General features: G+C 51.5%; 1 protein-coding gene across 1 annotated transcript in view; it reads right to left on the reverse strand.

The window, feature by feature from the left end:
* Positions 1–26,628, reverse strand: part of LOC144279951 (IgGFc-binding protein-like) — a 67,016-nt gene that overhangs the window by 8,841 nt on the left and 31,547 nt on the right. The window contains exons 18-24 of the mRNA XM_077841656.1: positions 20,751–21,349; positions 18,293–18,857; positions 12,106–12,197; positions 11,140–11,532; positions 6,706–6,992; positions 3,905–4,143; positions 1,245–1,843 (exon numbers count right to left, since the gene is read on the reverse strand). Coding sequence (XP_077697782.1) covers positions 1,245–1,843; positions 3,905–4,143; positions 6,706–6,992; positions 11,140–11,532; positions 12,106–12,197; positions 18,293–18,857; positions 20,751–21,349 — 2,774 coding nt within the window. The remainder of the gene's footprint in view (positions 1–1,244; positions 1,844–3,904; positions 4,144–6,705; positions 6,993–11,139; positions 11,533–12,105; positions 12,198–18,292; positions 18,858–20,750; positions 21,350–26,628) is intronic.

A 26,628-nucleotide genomic window follows, 5' to 3' on the forward strand; every position in this document is an offset into this window, starting at 1 on the left:
ACAGCTGAGCTGTGGTCTGAGCCCCTGGATCGAAGTGTGATTGGGACATTGGGTTTGGCTGCACTGTTTGCCTTTCAAGCAGGGACTGTGCTGAGCTTGGCATTCATACCTTCAGAATTTCTCTACCTGTAGGCTGGGGAATTACTTGAAAAAGCACAAAGCTGCCTGCAGCAGACAGGGAAGCTCTGGTTTTCTCTAGGCAGCAGCCCCAGGTCCCTGAGGGGTCGGTTTAGAGACCCTGTTGATGGCAGTGCAAGGGTTACTATTTTGCTGCACATCTCTAGGCATCCTTAGTCACTGCACACACTTGTGTCATAGAATCATAGAATCATAGAATATCAGGGTTGGAAGGGACCTCAGGAGGTCATCTAGTCCAACCCCCTGCTCAAAAGCAGGACCAATCCCCAATTAAATCATCCCAGCCAGGGCTTTGTCAAGCCTGACCTTAAAAACTTCTAAGGAAGGAGATTCCACCACCTCCCTAGGTAACGCATTCCAGTGCTTCACCACCCTCCGAGTGAAAAAGTTTTTCCTAATATCCAACCTAAACCTCCCCCACTGCAACTTGAGACCATTACTCCTTGTCCTGTCCTCTTCTACCACGGAGAATAGTCTAGAACCATCCTCTCTGGAACCACCTCTCAGGTAGTTGAAAGCAGCTATCAAATCCCCCCTCATTCTTCTCTTCTGCAGACTAAACAATCCCAGTTCCCTCAGCCTCTCCTCATAACTCATGTGTTCCAGACCCCTAATCATTTTTGTTGCCCTTCGCTGGACTCTTTCCAATTTATCCACATCACATCACACATGTGTCACATCACATCTGTGTCTGGGTCCCTGCACATCTGTGGCCAGTGAGAACTGATGCCTCACTGGGCCTTTACCTTTCAAGCTGTCAAGGAACGGTCTGCCTGTCGCTAACGTGGCAACGAGGCACTATGTTCATGGCAGCGTGGGAGATGTGGCAGGGTGCAGCGTGGATGCAGGGTTCACCTGCACAGCCCTGTACGGCTTTGATCAAAGTTGCTGCCCTTCTAATGGCTTTGGGACACTAACCCACTTTCACTTGGACAGGATCTCAAAATCACAGTGGGAGGTAAGACTCACCTCAACATTCTGCATTCCCCCCAAAACACATCTAAGGGGACAGTGACCCCTACAAGACTGTCCAGGGCTTTTGCTTTCTCACCTGATCATTTCTGTGCTGAGCAGTTACTTTCTTCAGAGCTATGAAATGCCCTTACCTGCACCTGGCCGTACTGGCCCCCGGCTATAGCAATACGCTCCCCGTAGACATCTAGCTCCACCAGGCGCGTCCAGGACACCGCAATGGAGCTTTTCGGCTCATTCACCACTTGGATGGTGAAGTTGGGGAGGCTCCCCGGGGGGCCACAGTACTTGCTCAGGGTGTACTTGCAGACTCCTTGATAATCAAACATGACTCCATCGAACGTGGTGTAGTGGGGGTGGCCGAACACCCATAAGGTGCCAAACTTCACAGGGTAACAGCCTCGGATGCCACCAACAACGCGGCATATCTCCAGAGCCCCGCAGGCATGATCCTGGCACTCCATGGGCTGGGCAGGCTGCCGGCAGCTGCATTTCCTGCGGCAGGTGTCTGTCAGGATCACCTCCTCTCCCAGCTGGTGATACTGACCCTTCAACGTGCAGCCACACCGGCTCACAGGCACACAGTGTCCAGCGTCCAGAACATAGCCTTCCCTGCAGAAGCATCCCGCCACACAGGGCTTTGTGCAGAGCAGGGGTGCACTAAGGTTGGCACAAGTGGCAGGGCAGGCAGGGCCACAGAAGTCATAATAACTACTGGCTTGGCAGGTGGTATCTAGGATAGAGGAAAGAGAGTCACCAGAGGACAATGCAGAAGTCCCAGAAGACTCTTGTCCCATTTGCTCGGGTTAATGCCTAGTGCACAGGGTTTGGTAACTTCCAACCCTATATTGGCAATCACCTTCTAGGTGTAAAAAGCCGCTGAAACACAGGAACACGAGCTGGGCGCTCAGGTGGCTGCAGGGTTTGCATCTCCACCTTCCGACTACAAAGCTGGAGTCATTGGTGTAGGAGACACAGAATGCTGATGCTTTAAGGGGAGGCAGCCAACACCTTGCCCCCTGTCCTCTCTGGGTGAACCTGGCCCCCGTGCGGGGGTCAGCCCAAGCATTTAAATCAGTCATCCCCAAACTGCAGGGCGCACCCTCCCAAGGGGGTATGGAGCAGCAGCCGGGGGGGGGGCACGGGCCAGCCCCCACAGAGGAGCAGGGAGGGCGTGCCACCCAGCCCACTCTGCCCCAGCCACAGCCATGGCTTTGCTCTTGGCTGTGGCTTGGTCACCAGCTCCTGGCCCCTGCCCCTCCGGCTGCAGCCCCGGGCCTGGCCACGACTCTGCTCCCGAGCTGTGGGAGCCCAGACACATTCCATTACTAGCAGCAGGAGCCGCAAAAGGAAAAGTTTGGGCACCACTGACTTAAATCCTATTTTGAAGGCGTCGGTGGGACACAAGACGGGTCTAGGCCTTGGGCTGGTCCATCACATCCGGGTGAATGTCTCCCAGAGAGTGCAGGGAAGGAGCAAGCCAGCTCTGCTGCCAATGCCCTGTGCCAATAGAGGACCCTTGTATTCATAGAATCATAGAATATCAGGGTTGGAAGGGACCTCAGGAGGTCATCTAATCCGACCCCCTGCTCAAAGCAGGACCGATCCCCAACTAAATCATCCCAGCCAGGGCTTTGTCAAGCCTGACCTTAAAAATATCTAAGGAAGGAGATTCCACCACCTCCCTAGGTAACGCATTCCAATGTTTCACCACCCTCCTAGTGAAATAGTGTTTCCTAATATCCAACCTAAATCTCCCCCACCGCAACTTGAGACCATTACTCCTTGTTCTGTCATCAGCTACCACTGAGAACAGTCTAGAGCCATCCTCTTTGGAACCCCCTTTCAGGTAGCTGAAAGCAGCTATCAAATCCCGCCTCATTCTTCTCTTCCGCAGACTAAACAATCCCAGTTCCCTCAGCCTCTCCTCATAACTCATGTGTTCCAGACCCCTAATCATTTTTGTTGCCCTCCGCTGGACTCTTTCCAATTTTTCCACATCCTTCTTGTAGTGTGGGGCCCAAAACTGGACACGGTACTCTAAATGAGGCCTCACCAATGTTGAATAGAGGGGAACGATCACATCCCTCGATCTGCTCGCTATGCCCCTACTTATACATCCCAAAATGCCATTGGCCTTCTTGGCAACAAGGGCACACTGCTGACTCATATCCAGCTTCTCGTCCACTGTCACCCCTAGGTCCTGGAGCCTCTCCCTTCTATATCACTGAGATGCAGAGACCAATGCTGGGGCAGTGCATGTCCCTTGGTCACTTGCAGCAAGTCCCCCACTTCCCTGATGTGTAATGCCGGCCTCTGCCCTACCCAGACATAACAGCTCCCTCTACAGCCCCAGAGGAATGGCTGCTAACCCACGCCACGGGCTCAGAGAGCCGTTCTTTAGCTCACACTGTATAACAACTCTTATTTGGGACAGGGAAGGTCTTTTCCCCCTGCTCTTAGCTGCGGAATTTTGGGATTGGTGCATTTGCATACACATGCGCTGCGTGGAGCTTCTCTTTGTACCGCTCCATGTTATGCAGTTTGGAGTCCTGCAGCCCCATAATGTTGGGGTGTGACGACAGAACCCATCCTGACATTCAAATTAGCAGCCCCATAACCTCAGGCAGAGGCACTGGGGGCCCAGTTAGACTGCACCCTGCATTGCATGGATAAAGTAGGCAGCTCGTTCTAGATCTTGTCTGTTCCAGGATGTTAGGCAGAGTATAACTAATGCTGAATAGAAACAAAGGCCATTATTGCTTACCACAGCCAGTCGCTTCTCCCCAGTTACCTATCTTCACACCGTGAATAATACACATCTCTTCGTAGGAGTCGATGGCTGCACACAGCATCTGATTGCCCGGTCCGTACTGGCAGAGGTCGTAGACACAGGCCTCGTAGTAAGGGGCTGGGCTCTCATGCCAGTGACACTCAGCAAACGGTCCGGTGCGGTTTGTTAGGATCCCACATGCTTGCTCAACCTCGTACAATTTTGGACAGGGCTCAGTGAAGCCAGTGTCATTCTTACACCTGGAAGTGTCACATCGGTAACAGTTACATGGCAGTTCATCAAGAGGCATTTTGCTAAAGGGTCAGGACATGCACAAGCACAGAGGCCAATTCCTGACAATGGTCCTTGTCTTACTGCATCAGTTCCTCTCTCTGTAGCTCCCACCTGTGATGTGGAGGAGCAGATTCAGCGTGGGGGGAGGAAGGAAAAGAAGAACTGTGTCATTATGGGAGTTTCCCTAATACAAGCTCTTCCTGATCCACAGGCCTGCTCTTTTCAACCAGCTGATAGGGCTCATTTCTGAACTGGACTGTTAAAGGGAAACTGGGGCTTCTGCCACAAAGTGCAATTCCTCTGCAGGGGGAGCTGGTGAGAGCCTGTGATATCTTGCAAGAGACATTGGAAGTCCTCTTGCAGTGAGGGGGAACCTTGCAAAACAAGAGACCTTTCCTTTGCTTCTCCATCATAAGCAGCCAAGACATGGGAATAGGAATAAATGCTGTTCTCTGAAGTTTTGCAAGGGTAACATTCTTCTATAGAGTAATGCTGTGCCTGACACAAGAGGGGAGCGGACAGTCACGGCGGAAGGTAAGTGAGATACGCAGTTATAATCCGGAGCACCAAATAACATCCTGTAGAACGGCCATACTGGGTCAGACCAATGGTCCATCTAGTCAAGGATCCTTTCTGACAGGGGCCGGTGCCAGACACTTCAGAGGGAGTGAACGGAACAGGGCAATTATTGAGTGATCCCCTGTCATCCAGTACCAGCATCTGGCAGTTGGAGGTTTAGGGACACCCAGAGCATTGGGTTGCATCCCTGACCATCTTGGTTATTAGCCATGGATGGATTTATCATAGAATCATAGAAGATTAGGGTTGGAAAAGATCTCAGGAGATCATCTAGTCTAACCCCCTGCTCAAAGCAGGACCAATCTCAGCTAAATCATCCCAGCCAGGGCTTTGTCAAACCAGGCCTTAAAAACCAATAAGGATGGGGATTCCACCACCTCCCTAGGTAACCCATTCCAGGGCTTCACCACCCTCCTAGTGAAATAGTTTTTCCTACTATCCAGCCTAGACCTCCCTCATTGCAACTGAGACCGTTGCTCCTTGTTCTGTCATCTGCCACCATGGAGAACAGCCAAGCTCCATCCTCCTTGGAACCCCTCTTCATGTAGTTGAAGGCTGCTCTCAAATCCCCCCTCACTCTTCTCTTCTGGAGACTAAACAATCCCAGTTCCCTCAGCCTCTCCTCCTAAGTCATGTGCCCCAGTCCCCTAATCATTTTCATTGCCCCCTGTTGGACTCTCTCTAATTCGTCCACATCCTTTCTGTAGTGTGGGGCCCAAAAGTGGATGCAATACTCCAGATGTGGCCTCACCAGTGCTGAACAGAGCGGAATAGTCACTTCCCTCGATCTGCTGGCAACGCTCCTACTAATGAAGCCCAATATGCCATTAGCCTTCTTGGCAATAAGGGCACATTGTTGACTCATATCCACTTCTCGTCCACTGTAACCCCTAGGTCCTTTTCTGCAGAACTGCTGCTTACCCTTTCAGTCCCCAGCCTGTAGCGTGCACGGGATTCTTCTGTCCTAAGTGCAGGACTCTGCACTTGTCCTTGTTGAACCTCATCAGATTTCTTTTGGCCCAATCCTCCAATTTGTCTAGGGCCCTCTGTATCCTATCCCTACCCTCCAGCGTATCTACCTCTCCCCCCAGCTTAGTGTCATCTGTGAACTTGCTGAGGGTGCAATCCACGCCATCCTCCAGATCATTAATGAAGATATTAAATAAAACGAGCCCCAGGACCGACCCCTGGGGCACTCCGCTTGATACCAGCTGCCAACTAGACATGGAGCCGTTGATCACTACCCGTTGAGCCTGACAATCTAGCCAGCTTTCTATCCACCTTATAGTCCATTCATCCAGCCCATACTTCTTTAACTCACTGACTTATCCTCCAAGAAGTTATCTAATTCTTTTTCCAGTCCGGTAATACTTCTGGCCTTCACAACAACCCCTGCGAGCTGTGTGAAAGAGGAGTTCCTTTTTTTTTTTTTAAACCTGACACATCTTAATTTCATCAGGTGAGCCCTAGTTCTTGTGTTATGGGAAGGGATAAATAACACTCCCCCATTCGTTTTTGCCACACCATTCATGATTTTCAAATGCCCCTTTAACCATCTCTTTTCTAAGTGGAACAATCCCTGTTTTTCAATCTCCCCTCATTTGAAAACAGCCCTAATCCTTTTCTTTGCCCTTTTCTGGACCTTTTCCAGGGTAACATTTAACCTTCTCAGCTTCCATAGGGATGCTTTACACCTTGGTCAGGTAAAGATATTTTCTCTCTGAGAAAAGAACAATGAGTAGAGTACAAACAAACAGAGATCAATAATTTATTGGAAAAAGCATGTGTTCTATGGTGGGAATGGAAGGGGGGATGCTGCCATGACAATATACTGAACAGAGAAAGAGGCGATAAACTAGAGCAACAGAGTGTAGGGAGAAGAACGCACGTGGCCATGGAGACAGGCATTCACTGACAAAGAAGGGAAGATCAATAGATAACAAACACACCTTGGTGGGCTGATGTCAGAGGTCCAGGCATTCCCAAACTCTGCGTTGTTCGACGCTCTCTCCCCATTGGGCAGGATTAGATCATCCCTGCGATCCCCATTGAAGTTCCCACACATCCCGCACAGCTGCTCCCGATACTCTGGGCCCACACGGACAAACAAGGCATGGCGGCCGTTAAACTGGATCTCCACGTTAGCACCTGCTTTCAGAGTCACCATGTTTTTCACCCTGGTGATGTTGGCCACAGGTCCCAGCTGGGCCGGTAAAGGCGTCTTTGTCCCGTCAACCTGAAACAGGAAGGGAGGTGGGCTGAGACTGGGGTGTATCCTCCTGAGTAGGTAATAGAACTATTCCCAAGGGATTACAGAGGGGATTTTCCATGGCCACACCATAAAGAATATTTCCAGCCATAAAACTGCATGGAAGCAGCTGTACAGTGGCAGCCATGGTATTTGAGGAGCTAGCTCAGGGGCTGGCAACCTTTCAGAAGTCATGTGCCGAGTCTTCATTTATTCACTGTAATTTAAGTTTTCATGAGCCAGTGATACACTGTAATGTTTTTAGAAGGGCTCTCTCTCTTTAAGTCTATATTATATAACTAAACTATTGTTGTATGTAAAGTAAATAAGGTTTTTAAAATGTTTAAGAAGCTTCATTTAAAATTAAATTAAAATGCAGATCTTATCAGTTTAGTGTGATCCTTGCCCTTGCTTTTCCTTGCTGAGTTTTCCAGTGTTCCCAGGCAGGCAGCAGGCTGAGCGGGGCTGGCGGCTGGGACCCCAGCTGGCAAGGGGCCAGCAGCCAGAACCCCAGAACAGAAGCAAGCTGAGGGGGGCCAGCGGCTGGTATATCAGGCCGGCAGTGGGCTGAGCAGGGCCAGTGGCCAGAACCCCAGACCGGCAGCGGGCTGAGCGGGGCCGGCAGACGGGACCGCAGACCAGCAGCGGGCTGAGCAGGGATACAGCAGACAGAACCCCAGACCGGCAGCGGGCTGAGCGGTGCCGGAGAACAGGACCCCAGACCAGCAGCGGGCTGAGCAGGGATACAGCAGACAGAACCCCAGACCAGCAGCGGGCTGAGCAGGGCCGGCGGACGGGACCCCAGGCCGGCAGCAGGCTGAGTGGGGGTACAGCAGACAGAACCCCAGACCGGCAGCGGGCTGAGCAGTGCCGCAGGATGGGACCCCAGACCGGCAGCAGGCCGAGCGGGGGTACAGCAGACAGAACCCCAGGCCGGCAGCGGGCTGAGTGGTGCCAGAGGATGGGACCCCAGGCCGGCAGCGGGCTGAGCGGGGGTACAGCAGACAGAACCCCAGGCCGGCAGCAGGCCGAGCGGGGCCAGCAGGCGGGATCCCAGACCAGCAGCGGGCCGAGCGGGGGTATAGCAGACAGGACCCCAGGCCAGCAGCGGGCCGAGCGGGGTACAGCAGACAGGACCCCAGGCCGGCAGCGGGCCGAGCGGGGTACAGCAGACAGGACCCCAGGCCGGCAGCGGGCCGAGCGGGGTACAGCAGACAGAACCCCAGGCCGGCAGCGGGCCGAGCGGGGGTACAGCAGACAGAACCCCAGGCCGGCAGCGGGCCGAGCGGGGTACAGCAGACAGAACCCCAGGCCGGCAGCGGGCCGAGCGGGGTACAGCAGACAGAACCCCAGGCCGGCAGCGGGCCGAGCGGGGTACAGCAGACAGGACCCCAGGCCGGCAGCGGGCCGAGCGGGTACAGCAGACAGAACCCCAGGCCGGCAGCGGGCCAAGCAGGGGTACAGCAGACAGAACCCCAGGCCGGCAGCGGGCCGAGCGGGGGTACAGCAGACAGGACCCGAGGCCGGCAGCGGGCCGAGCGGGGTACAGCAGACAGGACCCCAGGCCGGCAGCGGGCCGAGCGGGGTACAGCAGACAGAACCCCAGGCCGGCAGCGGGCCGAGCGGGGTACAGCAGACAGAACCCCAGGCCGGCAGCGGGCCGAGCGGGGTACAGCAGACAGGACCCCGGGCCGGCAGCGGGCCGAGCGGGGGTACAGCAGACAGAACCCCGGGCCGGCGGCGGGCCGAGCGGGGTACAGCAGACAGAAGCCCAGGCCGGCAGCGGGCCGAGCGGGTACAGCAGACAGGACCCCAGGCCGGCAGCGGGCCGAGCGGGGTACAGCAGACAGAACCCCGGGCCGGCAGCGGGCCGAGCAGGGGTACAGCAGACAGGACCCCAGGCCGGCAGCGGGCCGAGCGGGGCCGGCAGGTGGGACCCCAGGCCGGCAGCGGGCCGAGCCGGGTACAGCAGACAGGACCCCAGGCCGGCAGCGGGCCGAGCGGGGTACAGCAGACAGGACCCCAGGCCGGCAGCGGGCCGAGCGGGGTACAGCAGACAGAACCCCAGGCCGGCAGCGGGCCGAGCGGGGTACAGTAGACAGGACCCCGGGCCGGCAGCGGGCTGAGCGGGGGTACAGCAGACAGAACCCCGGGCCGGCGGCGGGCCGAGCGGGGTACAGCAGACAGGACCCCAGGCCGGCAGCGGGCCGAGCGGGGTACAGCAGACAGAACCCCGGGCCGGCAGCGGGCCGAGCAGGGGTACAGCAGACAGGACCCCAGGCCGGCAGCGGGCCGAGCGGGGCCGGCAGGTGGGACCCCAGGCCGGCAGCGGGCCGAGCCGGGTACAGCAGACAGGACCCCAGGCCGGCAGCGGGCCGAGCGGGGTACAGCAGACAGGACCCCAGGCCGGCAGCGGGCCGAGCGGGGTACAGCAGACAGGACCCCAGGCCGGCAGCGGGCCGAGCGGGGTACAGCAGACAGAACCCCAGGCCGGCAGCGGGCCGAGCAGGGGTACAGCAGACAGAACCCCAGGCCGGCAGCGGGCCGAGCGGGGTACAGCAGACAGAACCCCAGGCCGGCAGCGGGCCGAGCGGGGTACAGCAGACAGGACCCCGGGCCGGCAGCGGGCCGAGCGGGGGTACAGCAGACAGAACCCCGGGCCGGCGGCGGGCCGAGCGGGGTACAGCAGACAGAAGCCCAGGCCGGCAGCGGGCCGAGCGGGGTACAGCAGACAGGACCCCGGGCCGACAGCGGGCCGAGCGGGGTACAGCAGAGAGGACCCCGGGCCGGCAGCGGGCCGAGCGGGGGTACAGCAGACAGGACTCCGGGCCGGCAGCGGGCCGAGCGGGGTACAGCAGACAGGACCCCAGGCCAGCAGCAGAGGGCCACTGAAGATCAGCTCACGTGCCGCCTTTGGCACTAGTGCCATAGGTTGCTGACCCTGAGCTAGATCTATAAAAATATAGATCTCAACACGACACAGTAAGAGGCAAGCAGCAGACGAAGTTCATGTACGGTAACTTTTTACAAGGACCGAATCTCACAGTCTGGCCAGAGTAAGGCAGCTAGGCCAGGATGGGGACTGACCAAGCAGTGGCTAGTGACTCTCGGGGGCACAACTGATCTACTGCCGGGACCAAGGGGGAAGCAATCTGCTGTCAGTTATACCCGTCATCTCTCTGTACAGTTTACCTCTTCTGGCCAGTGTGCTGGGTGCGATGTCAAGGCTACACCCATTCCACACCCCTGCCTGCCTGTACACGCTGGGACGGGGCAGCATCTCCAGAGCCTGCTCTCCCCAGCCATGCTGTGACACCCCCGCCGCCCCCCCAATGCAGACAATCTGCACCAGGAAGCACAGGGCCACCTCATGCCTTTGTAAATCACCAAGGTTAAAAGACCTCTCCCCAGGGAAAAGGTGCTGAGTCCAGGCACAAAGCTGACAAAGAGCAGAAGCTGAAGTTCCATAAGTCCGGAGGGGGCAGGTACTTATCAAAGGTGAGTCCCAGCACATAGCTAGGGGGAGAGGTGCTCTCAGGACAATCCCAACTGAAGCCCTGCTTCTCCTTGGACAAATGACCATAACAAAAATTTCTCCCATTATTTGCCTTGTGGTAGGGTAGGAATTGAATGGGCTGGCTGATAGGAGGCTAGTGTGGAACTTGGGTGACCAGGGTTCAAGTCCTGGGTCTGCCACAGACAGTGTGTGACCTTGGGCAAGTCCCTTAAGGCCAGATTTTCAAAAGGTATGTCAGCCCCTAAAGAAGCAGATAGACACTAATAGGGTTTTCATAAGTGCCTTGGTGCTTTGAAAACCCCCCTGGACAGCTATGAGCATCTTTAGCCACCTCAATACCTTGTCTCTCTAGTGCTGACGCTCAAAGGTATGTAGGTGCCTAACTCCCACAGAAATCACAGAGGATCTTGGAATCTGCACCTCAGTTTCCCCATCTGTGAAATGGGGATAATAACACTTCCCTGCCTCACAGGAGGGTTGTGAGGTTAAATGATTTCAAGAACATGAGGCGCTCGGATCCTATGGTGATGGGAGCCAGATAAACACCTATGAGAGATGGATAGTTGTGGCTGTTTCTTCTTTGTCCTTTCTGATAATAGGTCAAAGAGCTCAACTCACCAGGACATCTTTGCCTCGCTCCAGAACAACATGGGAATGAAAATGGCCAGTTCTGAGCCAAAGTTCCACTCGGTAAATGAAGGAGACCCGGGGATTCCGGAAATTCCTGTTTGTGGCCACCACCCGGAAGGAGAAGTCGAGGGAAGAGTTGCAGGTGTGCGAGATCTCGTAGGCGCACGTGCCCTGGAAATGGGCCACCGCCCCATCGAAGGTGAAGTAGTGAGGGTCCCCTGTCACCGTGCAGGTGGTCAGCTGGCTCTGGCAGCCCAACTTCCCGTCCTTCACAGCACACCGCTGGCCGGGGTTACAGCTGGCGGGAACACACCGGAAAGTAGCGGAGGAGTCACAGCTGCACCTTTGGGTGCAATCAGCGAGCCAGAGAAAATCTCCAACCTGGGATGGAGAAAGAGAGGGAGAGAGAGAGAGAGAAGGAAATGGCCATGGTCATCATCAGCAAAATGTCACAAAAACAAACCACTCGAGTAGGCGACACACAGAAGGAAATGGGAGATTTATCAGGGCTCATTAACTCTGGGACATACCCTGAGTCCAGAAAACATCCTTAGGCAGGAGGGCACTTATGCAAACAGAATTGTCTGATTATTTCTTTGTGTTCCCTGGTCTGTCTCTACTTGTTGACTCTTGCATTATCTATAAGTTGTAAGCTGTTTTGGACAGAGACCATCTCTTTGTTCTGTGTCTATTTCAAGGGTGCCCTATTTTTTGAGTAGGCTCCTAGGTGCTATCAGACTACAAAGAATAACAACAATAATAAAAAGAAAGAGCTAGGGAGAGAAACAAAACAGGAGCTTGACTCCTCAGGTGTAAACACATGCTGCAGGGCTCCAGGGTTAGATAGGAAAGAGACTCTTTGCTCCTTGAGTAGGAAAAAAGAGTTTTGCTTCTGTACTTGCCCATACAGCCATGTTTCCTCAGGATTGTCCAGAGAATGAAGTTGCAACTCACCCTGTAGTAGTGTCCGTCGTGCTCACAGCCGCAGTGCCCTGGCAGGACACACTGTTCCCCGCTCCACAGGTACCCGTCATTACAGAAACACCCTTCAGAACACAGGGAGCTGCACAGATGCTGAGGCCAGGAGCCGGCACACAGGTCCTGGCAGGGATGCTCACACAGCTTGTAGTGGCTATTCACTGGGCACCCAGGGTCTGTGAAAGAGGAGGGAGTTCTAGTATCAACAAAATGGAAACACATATGAGGATTGAAATTGCCCTTGACCCCCTGAGCAGCAAGCCCATGGCACCCGTCTTGGATGATTAACTAAGCCTCAGTTTAAAATGCTTCGCTCTTGTTTAGAAGGCCAGAGGATTAGACAGTGCATTCTGCAGAGACCAGCAGGCCCAAGACACCATAGCGCCCAACAGAGGGAAAAGACTGAGTCCCTCTAGCACCCGTGCCCTACAGTCTCCGCTAATTGGCTACCTTGGATGCACTTGCATGATCCTGTAATGGGGTTGACAAACCCCCTACAGAGCATAGGCACAACGGAGAGGAGAATCTTCCCTGCTTACAGGGAAGCTGACTGATCACATCCTCTGCAGCTGAAAGTACTGCCCAGTCATGGACACTGGCACCCAGGGGCGTCAGGTTTGTAGAAATTTTGGTGGTGCCCAGAATGCTCAGAGCCCGCCCCCTCCGAACTCCGCCCCCCGCCTGCCTAAGACTCTGCGAGGGAGTTTAGGTTGGGAGGAGGAGCTCTGGGGTGCAGGCCCTGGGTTGGGGCAGGGGATTGGGGTGTATGATGGTTGAGAGGCTGGGCTCTGGGAGGGAGTTTGGGTGCTCGGTGCAGGCTCTGGGCTGGGGCAGGGCCTGGAGGTGCAGGAGGGGGTGAAGGGTGCAGGCTCTGGGAGGGAGTTTGGGTGCAGGAGGGTGTGTGTGGAAAGGGGGTGAGGGTGCAGGCTCTGGGAGGGAGTGTGGAGGGCTGGCTGCAGGCTCTGGGAGGGAGTTTGGGTGCAGGAGAGGGTGTGTGGGAAGAGGTGAGGGTGCTGGGATAAAATGAAGCTATCACATGCCAGCGCCACAAGATTACAAGAGTCAATTAAAAGTGGAAAGTCAGAAGCAGCACTTGCCTGCTTCAATATATTATATGTTGTTGTACCTGTTGTGATTCTAGACGCATAGACTTTAAGGTCAGAAGGGACCATTATGATCATCTAGTCTGACCTCCTGCACAACGCAGGCCATGGAGTCTCACCCACCCATTCTTGTAATAAACCCCTAACCTATGTCTGAGCCACTGAAGTCCTCAAATCATGGTTTAAAGACTTCAAGGTGCAGAGAATCCTCCAGTGAGTGACCCCTGCCCCACGCTGCAGAGGAAAGTGAAAAAACCCCAGGGCCTCTGCCTCTGCCTGGGGGAAAATTCCTTCATGACCCCAAATATGGCGATCAGCTAAACCCTGAGCATGTGGGCAAGACTCACCAGCCAGACACCCAGGAAAGAATTCTCTCTAGTAACTCAGATCCCACCCCATCTAACATCCCATCACAGGGCATTGGACATATTTACTGCCAATGGTCAGAGATCAATTAATTGCCCAAATTATGCTATCCCATCATACCATCTCCTCCATAAATTTATCAAGCTTAATCCTGAAGCCAGATATGTCTTTTGCCCCCACTGCTCCCCTTGGAAGGCTGTTCCAGAACTTCACTCCTCTGATGATTAGAAACCTCCATCTAATTTCAAGTCTAAACTTCCTGATGGCCAGTTTATATTCATTTGTTCTTGTGTCCACATTGGTACTAAGCTTAAATAATTCCTCTCCCTCCCTGGTATTTATCCCTCTCATATATTTATAGAGAGCAATCATATCTCCCCTCAGCCTTCTTTTGGATAGGCTAAACAAGCCAAGCTCTTTGAGTCTTCTTTCATAAGAAAGTTTTTCCATTCCTCGAATCATCCTAGTAGCCCTTCTCTGTACTTGTTCCAGTTTGAATTCATCCTTCTTAAACATGGGAGACCAGAACTTGCACCCAGTATTCCAGATGAGGTCTCACCAGGGCCTTGTATAATGGTACTAACACCTCCTTATCTCTACTGGAAATACCTCCCCTGATGCATCCCAAGACTGCATTAGCTTTTTTCACGGCCATATCACATTGGCAGCTCATAGTCATCCTGTGATCAACCAATACTCCTAGGTCTTTCTCTTCCTCTGTTACTTCCAATTGATGCGTCCCCAGCTTATAACTAAAAATTCTTGTTATTAATCCCTAAATACATGACCTTGCACTTTTCACTATTAAATTTCATCCTACTACTATTACTCCAGTTTACAAGATCATCCAGATTGTCCTGTATGATATCCCAGTCCCTCTCTGTATTGGCAATGCCTCCCAGCTTCGTGTCATCCGCAAACTTTACTAGCACATTCCTGCTTTTTGTGCCAAGGTCAGTAATTAAAAGACTAAATAAGATTGGTCCCAAAACCGATCCTTGAGGGACTCCACTAGTAACCTCTCTCCAGCCTGACAGTTCACCTTTCAGTGTGACCCACTGTAGTCTCCCCTTTCACCAGTTCCTTATCCACCTTTCAGTTTTCATATTGATCCCCATCTTTTCCAATTTAGCTAATAATTCCCCATGTGGAACCATATCAAACGCCTTACTGAAATCAATGTAAATTAGATCCACTGCGTTTCCTTTGTCTGATAAATCTGTTACCTTCTCAAAGAAGGAGATCAGGTTGGTTTGTCGCAATCTACTTTCTGTAAAACCATCTTGTATTTTATCCCAATTGCCAATGACCTCTGTTTTAGACTGTGTTCTTTCTGTTTTACTGGCTGGCTGAGAGTCACGTCTGACTGTGTAGTTGGGGTGCAGGGCCCTCTAGCTTCCCCAGGAGCCCTGCCCAAGCAGACTCGCTGCGGGAAGCACACGGTGTGGCAGACAGCATCACACTGGCCCTCTAGGGCTCTGTAACAATCATACACCCTTATCCCACCACCTAGATCCTTAAGAAATGCACAGGGGAAACTGAGGCACCCACAAAGTATTCAGAGAAAACATTAAGAACATTCCCACTTCATAACACCTGTATACAACCAATTATATACTTTAAAGGGTATAAAATAATCAAGTATTGTGCTAAACATGATCATACCCCAAATTGACTGCCAAATTTATGTTGCGTGTTTTTCCCCTCAAATGAGGGCTCTTGGGTGGGGCTGGGGATGAGTGGTTCACAGTGCAGAAGGGGGCTCAGGGCTGGAGCTCAGGATTGGGGTGCTGGGGGCACAGGCTCTGGGGTGGGGTAGGGCCAGGGATGAGGAGCTTGGGGTGCAGACAGGCTGTCCCAGGGCTAGGGTCAGAGAGGACTTTCCCCCCCCTCCTCTCCCCGCCGGCAGCAGCGAGCTCTGGGTGAGGGACCCCTCCTCTCCCCTGATGCCCCGCACCGTAGTCTCACTGGGGGTAGGGGATGGGGCTGCCCCTCGCCCAGCGTGGGGGAGCCCACTCCAGGCAGGGACAGCGGAGGGACCCAGCTCCAAATATTGGTGAAGCGGGGCCCCCAGTTCTGAATATTCCTGGTGCCAGGGCTCCACGAGCCCATATAACTCACCACCTATGCGAGGTACCCACAGCTGGGACCAAGCGAGAAAACAAGCCCAGCTCTAAAGCAGGGGAACAGAGAGAGAAGGGGAGGCAGAGAGGCCTGGGTTAGCAGAGGAGCAACAGCCCCAAGCCAGGCTGCCTCTGAGAAACCAGAAGGGAGATAAAAGGAGCCTGCAAGCCCTGGGCTGATAACTTAAATTGAGTGTAAGGGTTTATAGCCTGGTCTAATTGAAGATAAATTGAAGGGGACCACTTAGGAGAAAGCTGGGACCCCTAGAGAGACTGCACCAACAGCAGACAGCAGATCCCTACTCTATCCACTAGAAGAAGCATAAGAAACACCAAATCTCTTATGCTCTAATAAATTTGTTAGCCTCTAAGGTGCCACAAGTCCTCCTGTTCTTTTTGCGAATACAGACTAACACAGCTGCTACTCTGAAACCAAATCTCTTGCCAATTGAAACAGTGGGAAAGATCCCAACGATGGCGATCACGTTGTAAAATGACAAATAAGCTTTTAAAGCAGTGAGCAACAGGAAGGCCACTAGCCCCAGCAACACGATGGAAGTCTGAGCTCCGTCTGTCTCCATTTGTTCCACAGACTGGGCTTTTCAGGCGGTCTCTCTGAAGAGCATTAGTTATCCAGAGAACTGGAAGAAAAAAAGGGGTTTCTTCCCGTGGAAAAATCTAATTTTTTTTCGGCAAGAATTTGAAAATATTTCAGTGCCTCATGGGAATTGTACATCAGGGAATTGTATGCCCTGCTCCCATTCTCCTCTATTGGTCGGGCTCGTTGATCAGACCACATCACCCACAATGCACTCCCTTCCCTTTCTGGGGGCAGCGGAGGAATAGTGCATTATGGATTGCCTGGAAACGGTACATCAGGAGATACGGGGTCTAGCAGCGTTTCTCAATTGACATATTCTGTTTAATTAAAATGAAAAATTGTTCTGTGGAAACCAAACACTTTTCATGAAAAATTTCATTTTGGTGAAAACCCCATTTTCCATCTCTAACTCGTTTTGATGGAACATTTTCCACCAGCCCCGGTTATTAGCTTTTCTGAACAATTAGGATTCATAGAATCATAATCATAGAATCATAGAATATCAGGGTTGGAAGGGACCTCAGGAGGTCATCTAGTCCAACCCCCTGCTCAAAAGCAGGACCCATACCCAATTAAATTATCCCAGCCAGGGCTTTGTCAAGCCTGACCTTAAAAACCAATAAGGATGGGGATTCCACCACCTCCCTAGGTAACCCATTCCAGGGCTTCACCACCCTCCTAGTGAAATAGTTTTTCCTAATATCCAACCTAGACCTCCCTCATTGCAACTGAGACCATTGCTCCTTGTTCTGTCATCTGCCACCATGGAGAACAGCCAAGCTCCATCCTCCTTGGAACCCCTCTTCATGTAGTTGAAGGCTGCTATCAAATCTCCCCTCACTCTTCTCTTCTGGAGACTAAACAATCCCAGTTCCCTCAGCCTCTCCTCATAACTCATGTGTTCCAGACCCCTAATCATTTTTGTTGCCCTTCGCTGGACTCTCTCCAATTTATCCACATCCTTCTTGTAGTGTGGGGCCCAAAACTGGACACAGTACTCCAGATGAGGCCTCACCAATGTCGAATAGAGGGGGACGATCACGTCCCTCGATCTGCTCGCTATGCCCCTACTTATACATCCCAAAATGCCATTGGCCTTCTTGGCAACAAGGGCACACTGCTGACTCATATCCAGCTTCTCGTCCACTGTCACCTCTAGGTCCTTTTCCGCAGAACTGCTGCCTAGCCATTCGGTCCCTAGTCTGTAGCGGTGCATTGGATTCTTCCGTCCTAAGTGCAGGACCCTGCACTTATCCTTATTGAACCTCATCGGATTTCTTTTGGCCCAATCCTCCAATTTGTCTAGGTCCCTCTGTATCCTATCCCTGCCCTCCAGCGTATCTACCACTCCTCCCAGTTTAGTATCATCCGCAAATTTGCTGAGAGTGCAATCCACACCATCCTCCAGATCATTTATGAAGATATTGAACAAAACCGGCCCCAGGACCGACCCCTGGGGCACTCCACTTGACACCGGCTGCCAACTAGACATGGAGCCATTGATCACTACCCTTTGAGCCCGACAATCTAGCCAACTTTCTACCCACCTTATAGTGCATTCATCCAGCCCATACTTCCTTAACTTGCTGACAAGAATACTGTGGGAGACCGTGTCAAAAGCTTTGCTAAAGTCAAGATACAATACATCCACTGCAGGTTCTCTTGACCTGATGCCAGAGGATCAGCACTCCCACTGTGAATAATGAGGAGAACTGGGCACTTCTACGGTGCTCAGGATGCCTTGTGCGGGGTAGATCTGGAAAACCTTCCACAGAAGTCTGAGGGGATGGTTTCTCTGAGGGGTCTGGGATCCCTTTGGCAGATGATTATGAGGACCTGGGTTTCAGCCAAAGTTGAGCAGCTTTTGCTTGTGTTGACAGACTACCATTTTACCTCAGAGTATCACGTAAGGAAAGCCAGACCACCACCAGCACACAGTCCAGTAGCACAGTTACACAGTGCTGCCTTACCACAGAAAGACTCATTCCTCCAAGGTGAGATGGTGACATTCGCTCTCTGACAGGCGGCTGCGTATGTCTGAACGGACTCGCACAGGGCACTGCTCTCCCCTCCTGACACACACAGGTCAAAGATGCAATCAGACAGATAGTGGCCTGGGTCAATCTGGGAGTGGCAAGCGGAGAACGGCCCATCAGGGTCCTGGATCACCCAGCACCGGGACTTGGACTGCACCAGACTTTCCTTATCTTCACACAAAGGGCAGGAATCAGGGCAGCCGTCGTCACAGCCAGGGACATCCTCAGACTTCCCAGCCAAAGCCAAGTGGAAGGTGTCCTTCCCATGGGAGATGTTCTGCATCACAAAATCATCCTCAGCCGCTCCATTGAGGTTCACGCACAGCCCGCAGGTCTGGCCTCGGTACTCAGGGGGGAGGCTGACAAAGAGGCTGTGGGCCAGGTCGTAGCTCACGCTCAGACCAGAGTCGGCTTGCACAATTGTATGAAACCCATCCTGATAAACGACAATTCCTCTTCTCTTGAGATGCACCGGGAGAGTTAGAGTCACCCCATCAATCTGAGTGAGGGAAAATAGCACCAAAGAGATCAGTGCAGGAATTTATGCAGTCATAGATAGGGACCATTCTGATCATTTACTCTGAGTCCCTTGCATGACCCAAGCCAGAAAACTTCACTCAGTAATTCCTGCAGTGGAGGGAATTATTCTTCTCTACTACATAAATGATACCAGAGAGCCCAATATCCAATGTGATGAATGTGGGAATTTTGGGTAATATTTTTATGATCCATATCTGTATCTCAGTTTAGCCCCTGACTGTAATCCGTGTATGGGAGTTAAATTGATTTCCATGGAAGAGGGGGTGGGATGGACTATTTGGGTCAGGTGGGCTGCCTGAGTTGGATCCAGATGTGCTATCAAGAACTGAATGGGCTCAGCACATATGAATAGAAGGTCCTGCATTGACAATGGAAGAGCCAAGGACCGTGACATTAACACCTAACAACTGAGGGCCCAGAGCAAGTTAATTTCCCCCCCCCCCCCCCGACTATCAGTAGAGGAGGAGTCTAAAAGTCCCAAGCAGGAGAACAAAAGAACTGAGCACAACCAAAGGAGGCTCCCAGTGGGACAAGGAAACAGAGATGGAGACAGACTTGAGGAGTCTCTGGGAAGCAGGACTGATGGACACTGACTAAAAGTTTGCTTCTCCATGCTGACCTAATGTCTCTCTGATGCTGTAGGCCTGTTGACTAGTAAATGGTGCCTGGCTTTGAAAAGGCTGCCCTGCACCAATGCAGATGTTTTCCTGGTTGCCTTGCTCTCTGAGAAGGAGTCTGATCACAGGAAGCCACGCAGCTGTTTCTTGTGAAAAAGCTAAACCCACAGCCCTGGGGATTTCCAAAGGGTGCTTTCCAAAGAGGCTATACTGGCTGGGGTGATCACGCAGACCCTGAGAATCCATGACACCTTGTAAAAAGACATCAACCTCAATTTGAATAGTCCAGGTGAGGGTGAGTGAACCACTTCCATTACTCACTGTGAAAACGTTTCCTCTTGTCTGCAATTTGAATTATTCTAACTCCAACTTTCAGCCGCTTTTATTCCTTTCTCTGCTAGCTGAAGAGCTCCTAAAACCAGGTCTCTTCTATCTACTTACAGGCCCGATCAAGACTCTGCTTAACCTTTCCTTTGAGAAGCTGAATAGGTTGAGATTACCTTGCATCCAGCACAACACGTACACAAACAATAATTAGTGTGCACATGAGATCTGAGCTAACCCTAAACCTGTCCTGGGCATTATGGTCTCGTCACGAAGTGCTGAACAGACTGCTGTAGGGGAAATAATGGCACTGTTCCGTCTAATTTTTTACATGCGTGTGCAGAATTAATTTTGTTATGTGCGCCAATATGGAGGTGATGTGTGGTGGGGGTGGAGTCGAGGGGTTCAGAGTTTGGGAGGGGGTTCAGGGCCAGGGCAGAGGGTTGGGGTGTAGGGTTGCGAGCTCTGCAATGGGGCCAGGGATAAGGGGTTTGGAGTGTGGGAGGGGGCTCAGAGCTGGGGCAGGAGGTTGGGGTGCAGGGTGGTGAGGGCTACAGCTAGGGGTGCGGGCTCTGGGGTGGGGCCAGGGATGAAGAGTTTGGGGTGCAGGCAGTCCTGAGGCTGCAGCGGGAAAAGAGGACTCCCCCCAGCCCTTCCTTGGCGCAGCAGCTTGGGGCCAGGCCAGGGGAGGGGCTCCTCTCTCAGGCCAGGGCAACTCCAGCTGGGCCGGGCTGGGGTAGGGGCACCTCTCCCCGCTTGCGTGGCCTTCGCAGCTCAGGGGGAAGTTAGGCACTGACGGGCGTATTCAGGAAAGTGGGAAAAAATCAACAACTACTGGGAAATGACTTTTCCCCCAATTTCATTTATTTCATTAAGTACTTTCCCAGGGAGAACTAGCCCCGTGGAATTACCTTGACTGTCCCCTGCTGCCCTCTCTGCAGATGGATCTCAGTCTTGTTCACAAGGACAAAGACCTCCGAGGTCACAGGCACAGGAACATGGGGCAGGTTTCCGTTCTTCACTTCCACTCTGAAGAAGGGTAAGGACTTTGAATCCCCACACAGTTCCGCAAACACGTATTTGCAGGTGCCCTGGGAATTGTATTGCTTCCCATCAAACGTAGTGTAATGGGGCAGACCAGAAGCCCAGCAGATGCCGTTGGTTCGCTCATGGCACCCATAAGCCCCCTTTCGAGTGCCACAGAATTCCCCAGGGGCACAGGCAGAGCGGGAGCACTGGACAGCGTGGGAGGAGCCGTCACATCTGCACAATCTCCGGCAATTTTCTCCTTCCCAGAAGCTTTCCCCTGCCAGGTGGTATCTGCCATTGTGGGTGCAGCCGCACTGCTCTGGAGGCACACAGTCAGTGCCACTCCGCACAAAGCCAGGGTCACACTGGCACCCTTCTTCACACGCAGTCCGGCAGCGGGAGGGCACAGCTGGGTGGGCACAAGAGGCCGGGCAGGAAGGTCCACAGAGCTCATAGTGGCTGTTGCGGGGGCAGGTTAACTCTGAAAGGGACATGAAGAACTGTGGTTAGAAATACAGAAGGACGCTGCAGGGAATCCTCCCAGGCAGAAAATCCAGGACAAACAATGAAAACAGGGGTCAGAGGAAAGACTTAATATACAGAGAGCAGGACAGATCCTTCATTTCCTAAGAAATAATTTTCGTGCTAAAAATCTAGGGTTTCTCCTTACAAGCAACACTCCTCTCTTAGGATCAAGTTCCAGGCACAGCTAATAGCCTAGCCAGTAAATATCAGCATGTCACTACAGCATCAGTAGTGGCTTCTACTCTGGGCCAGAAAGATGCCCATCCAAGTCCCTCCCCTCCCTTGGATTCATACCCAGTGATGACTCTGCAGACAGTCCTAGGGAGGGATGCTGCACTAAGTACCATTTCCCAGCGCACCCATTAAGGTGACAGACTGGCCTTAGTACCCGTCTCAGAGTTATTCAGATAGCACTAAAAGGTCCTGTAGCATTTTCTAAGAGTGAGCAATAAACAAGCATCCCAGCTGCCATTAGGTTGCTCAATGAAATCTGGATCTGGTTTGTTATCTGTTTTTAGTGCTCTCTATTTACATGTGGAATCCCTGTCCGGCTGGTATTTAACTCATTGCATTGTGTGTGACACTTTGTGAGACCAGGAATGGAAGGTGGAAGAGAAAGGTAGACCCTGAGATCCTGATTCAGAGATCCTGATATTAACTGTAGTTAATATATTTTCAAAGTATATTTTAACGTGTACACACTGTACAGTTTCAGAATAGCAGCCATGTTAGTCTGTATCCGTAAAAAGGAAAGGAGGACTTGTAGCACCTTAGAGACTAACAAATTTATTAGAGCATAAGCTTTTGTGAGCTATAGCTCACTGCATCCGATGAAGTGAGCTGTAGCTCACGAAAGCTTATGCTCTAATAAATTTGTTAGTCTCTAAGGTGCCACAAGTCCTCCTTTTCTTTTTACACTGTACAGTGAATGTAATTCTTCTCCCTCTGTCCTTTTAACTAGCTGGTGACAATTATCCTTATGCTTATTTGAAACATTTAGCTTCTTCTCAAAGCTAAAGACAATGAGAATTTATTGGCCCATCACAACAGGTGGGACATCTCGTCTGGGGAGTATTAACTAAGCTAAAGTTAAAATACACAGTTCCCAGGAAAGGAAAGCTCAGATGTCTGATAAGGAATCTTCCAACTATTGTTAACGTCTCAAAGGTCTCCCATAGTTTACATAGGGGAGGTCTACACTTAAAATGCTGCTGTCTGTAGAGCTTTAATGAAGACAATCCTATGCTGAGCTGGCATAGTGAATCCACCTCTCAGAGAGACGGTAGCTATGTCAACAGACACAGCGCTGTCTACACCGGGGGTTAGGTTGGTTTAACTGCGCCGCTCAGGGGTGTGGATTCGCCCTGAGCGGTGTAGCTATACTGACGTGAATCTCTAGTGGAGACCAGACCATACTGTTAACCTCCACCTCTCTTAGCTCTGGTCTACAGTACAAATGTATGCTGGTGTAACTATGTCGCTTGGGGGTGTGGAAAATCCATACCCGAGAGACACAGTTGTAGTGACTGAACTCCTGCTGTGGACAGCGCTATGTCGATGGAAGAGTTTCTCCCGTCAACACTGCTACCGCCTCTCGGGGAGGTGGAGTACCCAAGCCAGCAGGAGAAGCTCTCCAGTTGGTGTAGGTAGTGTCTTCATTAAGCACTAAAGTGTAGACAAGCCCTTAGCCTAACTAAGGCTATGTCTACACTACGCACCTTTTAGTGACACAGCTGTACCATTACAGCCATGCCACTAAAAGGTGAGCAGTGTAGCCGCTCTTTGTCGGCGGGAGAAAGCTCTCCCACTGACAAAAGAATCCCACCCCCAATGAGAGGCTGTAGCTTTGTCAGCAGGAGAGCTCTCCCGACCACAAAGAGCTGTTCACGCTGGTGCTTTTGTCAGTACAAATTTTGTCGTCCGAGGGTGTGTGGTTTTTTTCCACACCCCTGAATGACAAAAGTTTTACCAACGAAAGTCCAGTGTAGACAAAGCCCCAAGAGAACCCCTGCCAGGCCAGAGATAAGAATAACTTTCCTTTTCCCTGTGCAGAGGACTCTGTTGGCTCAAATATGTTAACTAAGAACCAGAGATAAGTGTAGAAAATGTAAGTTAGAAATAGCTTGCTGTGAGACTCAGAAAACTGAAGGTCAAATGGAGCAAACTGTTACCCCAAGAAATCCAAACCATCTGGCCTCCATCCCAAATTGTACATTTGTCTGCCTTGGGAATCAGATTTGCAACTCTCCTTATGAATAATCGGTCTTGTTCTTCCAGTGTAATGTCTCCTATCCTATGATAAGCCTGGAAGATGGGATGTGAAAAGTATTAGATACAGTGCAAGAATGTATGGTGGGAGGGATAGCTCAGTGGTTTGAGCATTGGCCTGCTAAACCCAGGGTTGTGAGCTCAATCCTTGAGGGAGGCCATTTAGAGATGGGGCAAAAATTGGGGAGTGGTCCTGCTTTGAGGAGGGGGTTGGACTAGATGACCTCCTGAGGTCCTTTCCAACCCTGAGATTCTATGAATGTATGGAGCTAGATTTAGAAGACAAGAGATTTTGTTTGCTTTCTATATAAATTATTGTTGCACTGTAGAAGAGATAGGAATTGTATAGCACTAGAAGGAAAAAAAGAATTTTGAATGATATCAGCACCAAGCCAGGGTATAATGCTGGAATATTAAGAGTAACGTGTGAGGGCTTGTCTACACTAGAAGCAGCTGCACCATGTCTGGTTGCCACGTCTCTATGCGAATGGGAGAGAGCTCTCCCATCAACATAATAAAATCACATCCGCGAGAGGCAGTAGCTGTGTCAGTGGGAGAAACTCTCCTGCCAGCATAGTGCTGTCCACACAGCACTTATGTCAGTGCAACTTATGGGGCGCAGGAGAACGGTTTATTCGCACATAAGTTAACACGATATAAACTGTAGTACATTGTCTTAAAAACGGGGGATGCCAATTTATTGTTGGGGCAGATGCTAAGGTCAGGTCAACACTACAGAATTACTTCGGTGCAGCTGTGCTGATGCAGTGGTTTAAGTGTAGACATACGGTAAAATATAATCCATGAAGTGACTGAAATGCTCCAACTAAGGAAGCATCGAAGAAATGTGTTATATACCAACCCATCTACTGGACACTGATAGAAATAACAGAGAAACCAGAAGCTGAACACTTAGCCCAATTTGGCAAATGGCCAATAGAAACAGATTTCAGAGTAGCAGCCGTGTTAGTCTGTATTCGCAAAAAGAAAAGGAGGACTTGTGGCACCTTAGAGACTAACCGATTTATTTGAGCATAAGCTTTCGTGAGCTACAGCTCACTTCATTGGATGCATAAAGTGGAATATTAATTAATTAATATTGTATTAATTAATTTATTAATACTAATTAATATTAATTAATAAATATTACAACTCTCCTCATGAATAATCTGTCTTATTCTTCCAATGTCATGTCTCCTATCTTACAATAAGCTTGAAAGATGTGATGTGAAAAGTATTAGGTATAGTCCAAGAACATACAGAGCGTGTCTGCTAGATTTAGAAGACATTAAGGGGTATTGTTTGTTTTCTTTGTAAATTATTACACTGTAGAAGCAATAGGAATTGTACAGCACTAGAAGGAAAAAAAGAATGTGAAATGATATTAGCACCTAACCAGGGTATAATGCTGGAATATTAAGAGAAATGTCTTAAAAAGGGGTGATCCCATAGTTGGAGCAAATACTAACATACAGTCCATGAAATGACTCAAATACTCCAACTAAAGGAAGCACTGAAGAAATATGTTATACAGCACCACCATCTACTGGATCCTGGTGGAAGTAGCAGGGAAACTGGGAGCTGAAAGCTGAGAGCAATTATGGCCAATAGAATCTGCAGGGTGGCAACCTTCCTGCTAACTTCAATTAACAGAGCATACAACCCTGAGGCCACTGCCCATAGTCTGTATCCCCAGACATAGGTGCTGATGTCTAGTTTTCTCCAGGTGTGCTCCACCCCCGCTCTGCCCCGAGGCCCCTACCCCACACCACCCCTTCCCCCAAAGCCCCACCCTCGCTCAGCATCTTCCTGCCCTGGCTCCGACCCCTCCCCCGAGGCCTTGCCCTTGCTTTGCCTCTTCCCATCCCCACTCTGCTCCCTCCCCTAAAGGCCCTGCCCTTGCTCCACCTCTTCCCAGCCCCGCTCCACCCTCTCCTCTAGGTCCCCGCCTGCCCGCCGCTTGCTGCTCTCCACCCTCCCACCTGGCTGCAAATTAGCTGTTTGGCGGTGTCACAAAACAGAGGTTTGGCAGCACCCCTGACTAGCTCATCTGGGCGCCACCAAACAGTTGATCGGCGGCCGTGCTGCCAAACCGCTGTGGCTCATGGGTGCTGGGCACCCTTTTTTTTTTCCCATGAGTGCTCCAGCCCCGGAACATCCATGGAGTCGGCGCCTATGATCCCAGAGCTTGCTGAACCCCTGCGGACAACATCTCCTCCTGTCCAGGTTGGGTCAGAAGGCCAAGAAGAGCTGACTGAACCCCCAGATAAGCAGCTGAATCCAGAAGTGCAACTGTGCAGCCATGTGGAAAGGAGTCTCTCTTATTCCAGGGTTAAGAGGACAAGAAGAAGCAGTGAGATTTCATCTCAAAGATTGGACTTGTCCTTCTGTTCTTTAATATAAATGAGTGAAGGTTAGCTTGTTGAGTCTACGCTCTTCAGTGAGACATCAAGGAACCCCCTTTTGGATTTTAACTGACTAATGCTATATGCCGGCCCTCCTTGATAAGTCCAAGCAAACTGGCTTAAGAGAGATTTAAAACAATAACTTTAAGAAATTACTTTTGATACTTTAAACTTGTCCTTTTCACACCAAACCATTTGTGACGGGGCAAGGCCAAATGGCTATAGAAAAGTAGTGGGAGATAGATATATTAGCTCCAGGCTAAACAAATCCCTGGTACCAGGATAAGTGAAATGGCAGCTGCTCCAGGTCAATTAAGACACCTGGGGCCAATTAAGAACTTTCCAGAAGGCAGGGAGAATGATAGGTTGCTTGGGATACCTGAAGCCAACCAGGGGCTGGCTGAAACTAGTTAAAAGCCTCCCAGTCAGTCAGGTGGGTGTCAGGAGCTGTGGGAGGAAGTTGCGCTGTTGGAGAGGCTGAGTAGTACACACCATATCAGGCACAAGGCAGGAGGCCCTGAGGTAAGGGGGAAGCGGAGCTTGAGGAAGTGAGGGCTGCTGT

This window comes from Eretmochelys imbricata, chromosome 24 (assembly GCF_965152235.1).
Source record: "Eretmochelys imbricata isolate rEreImb1 chromosome 24, rEreImb1.hap1, whole genome shotgun sequence".
NCBI lineage: Eukaryota > Metazoa > Chordata > Testudines > Cheloniidae > Eretmochelys > Eretmochelys imbricata.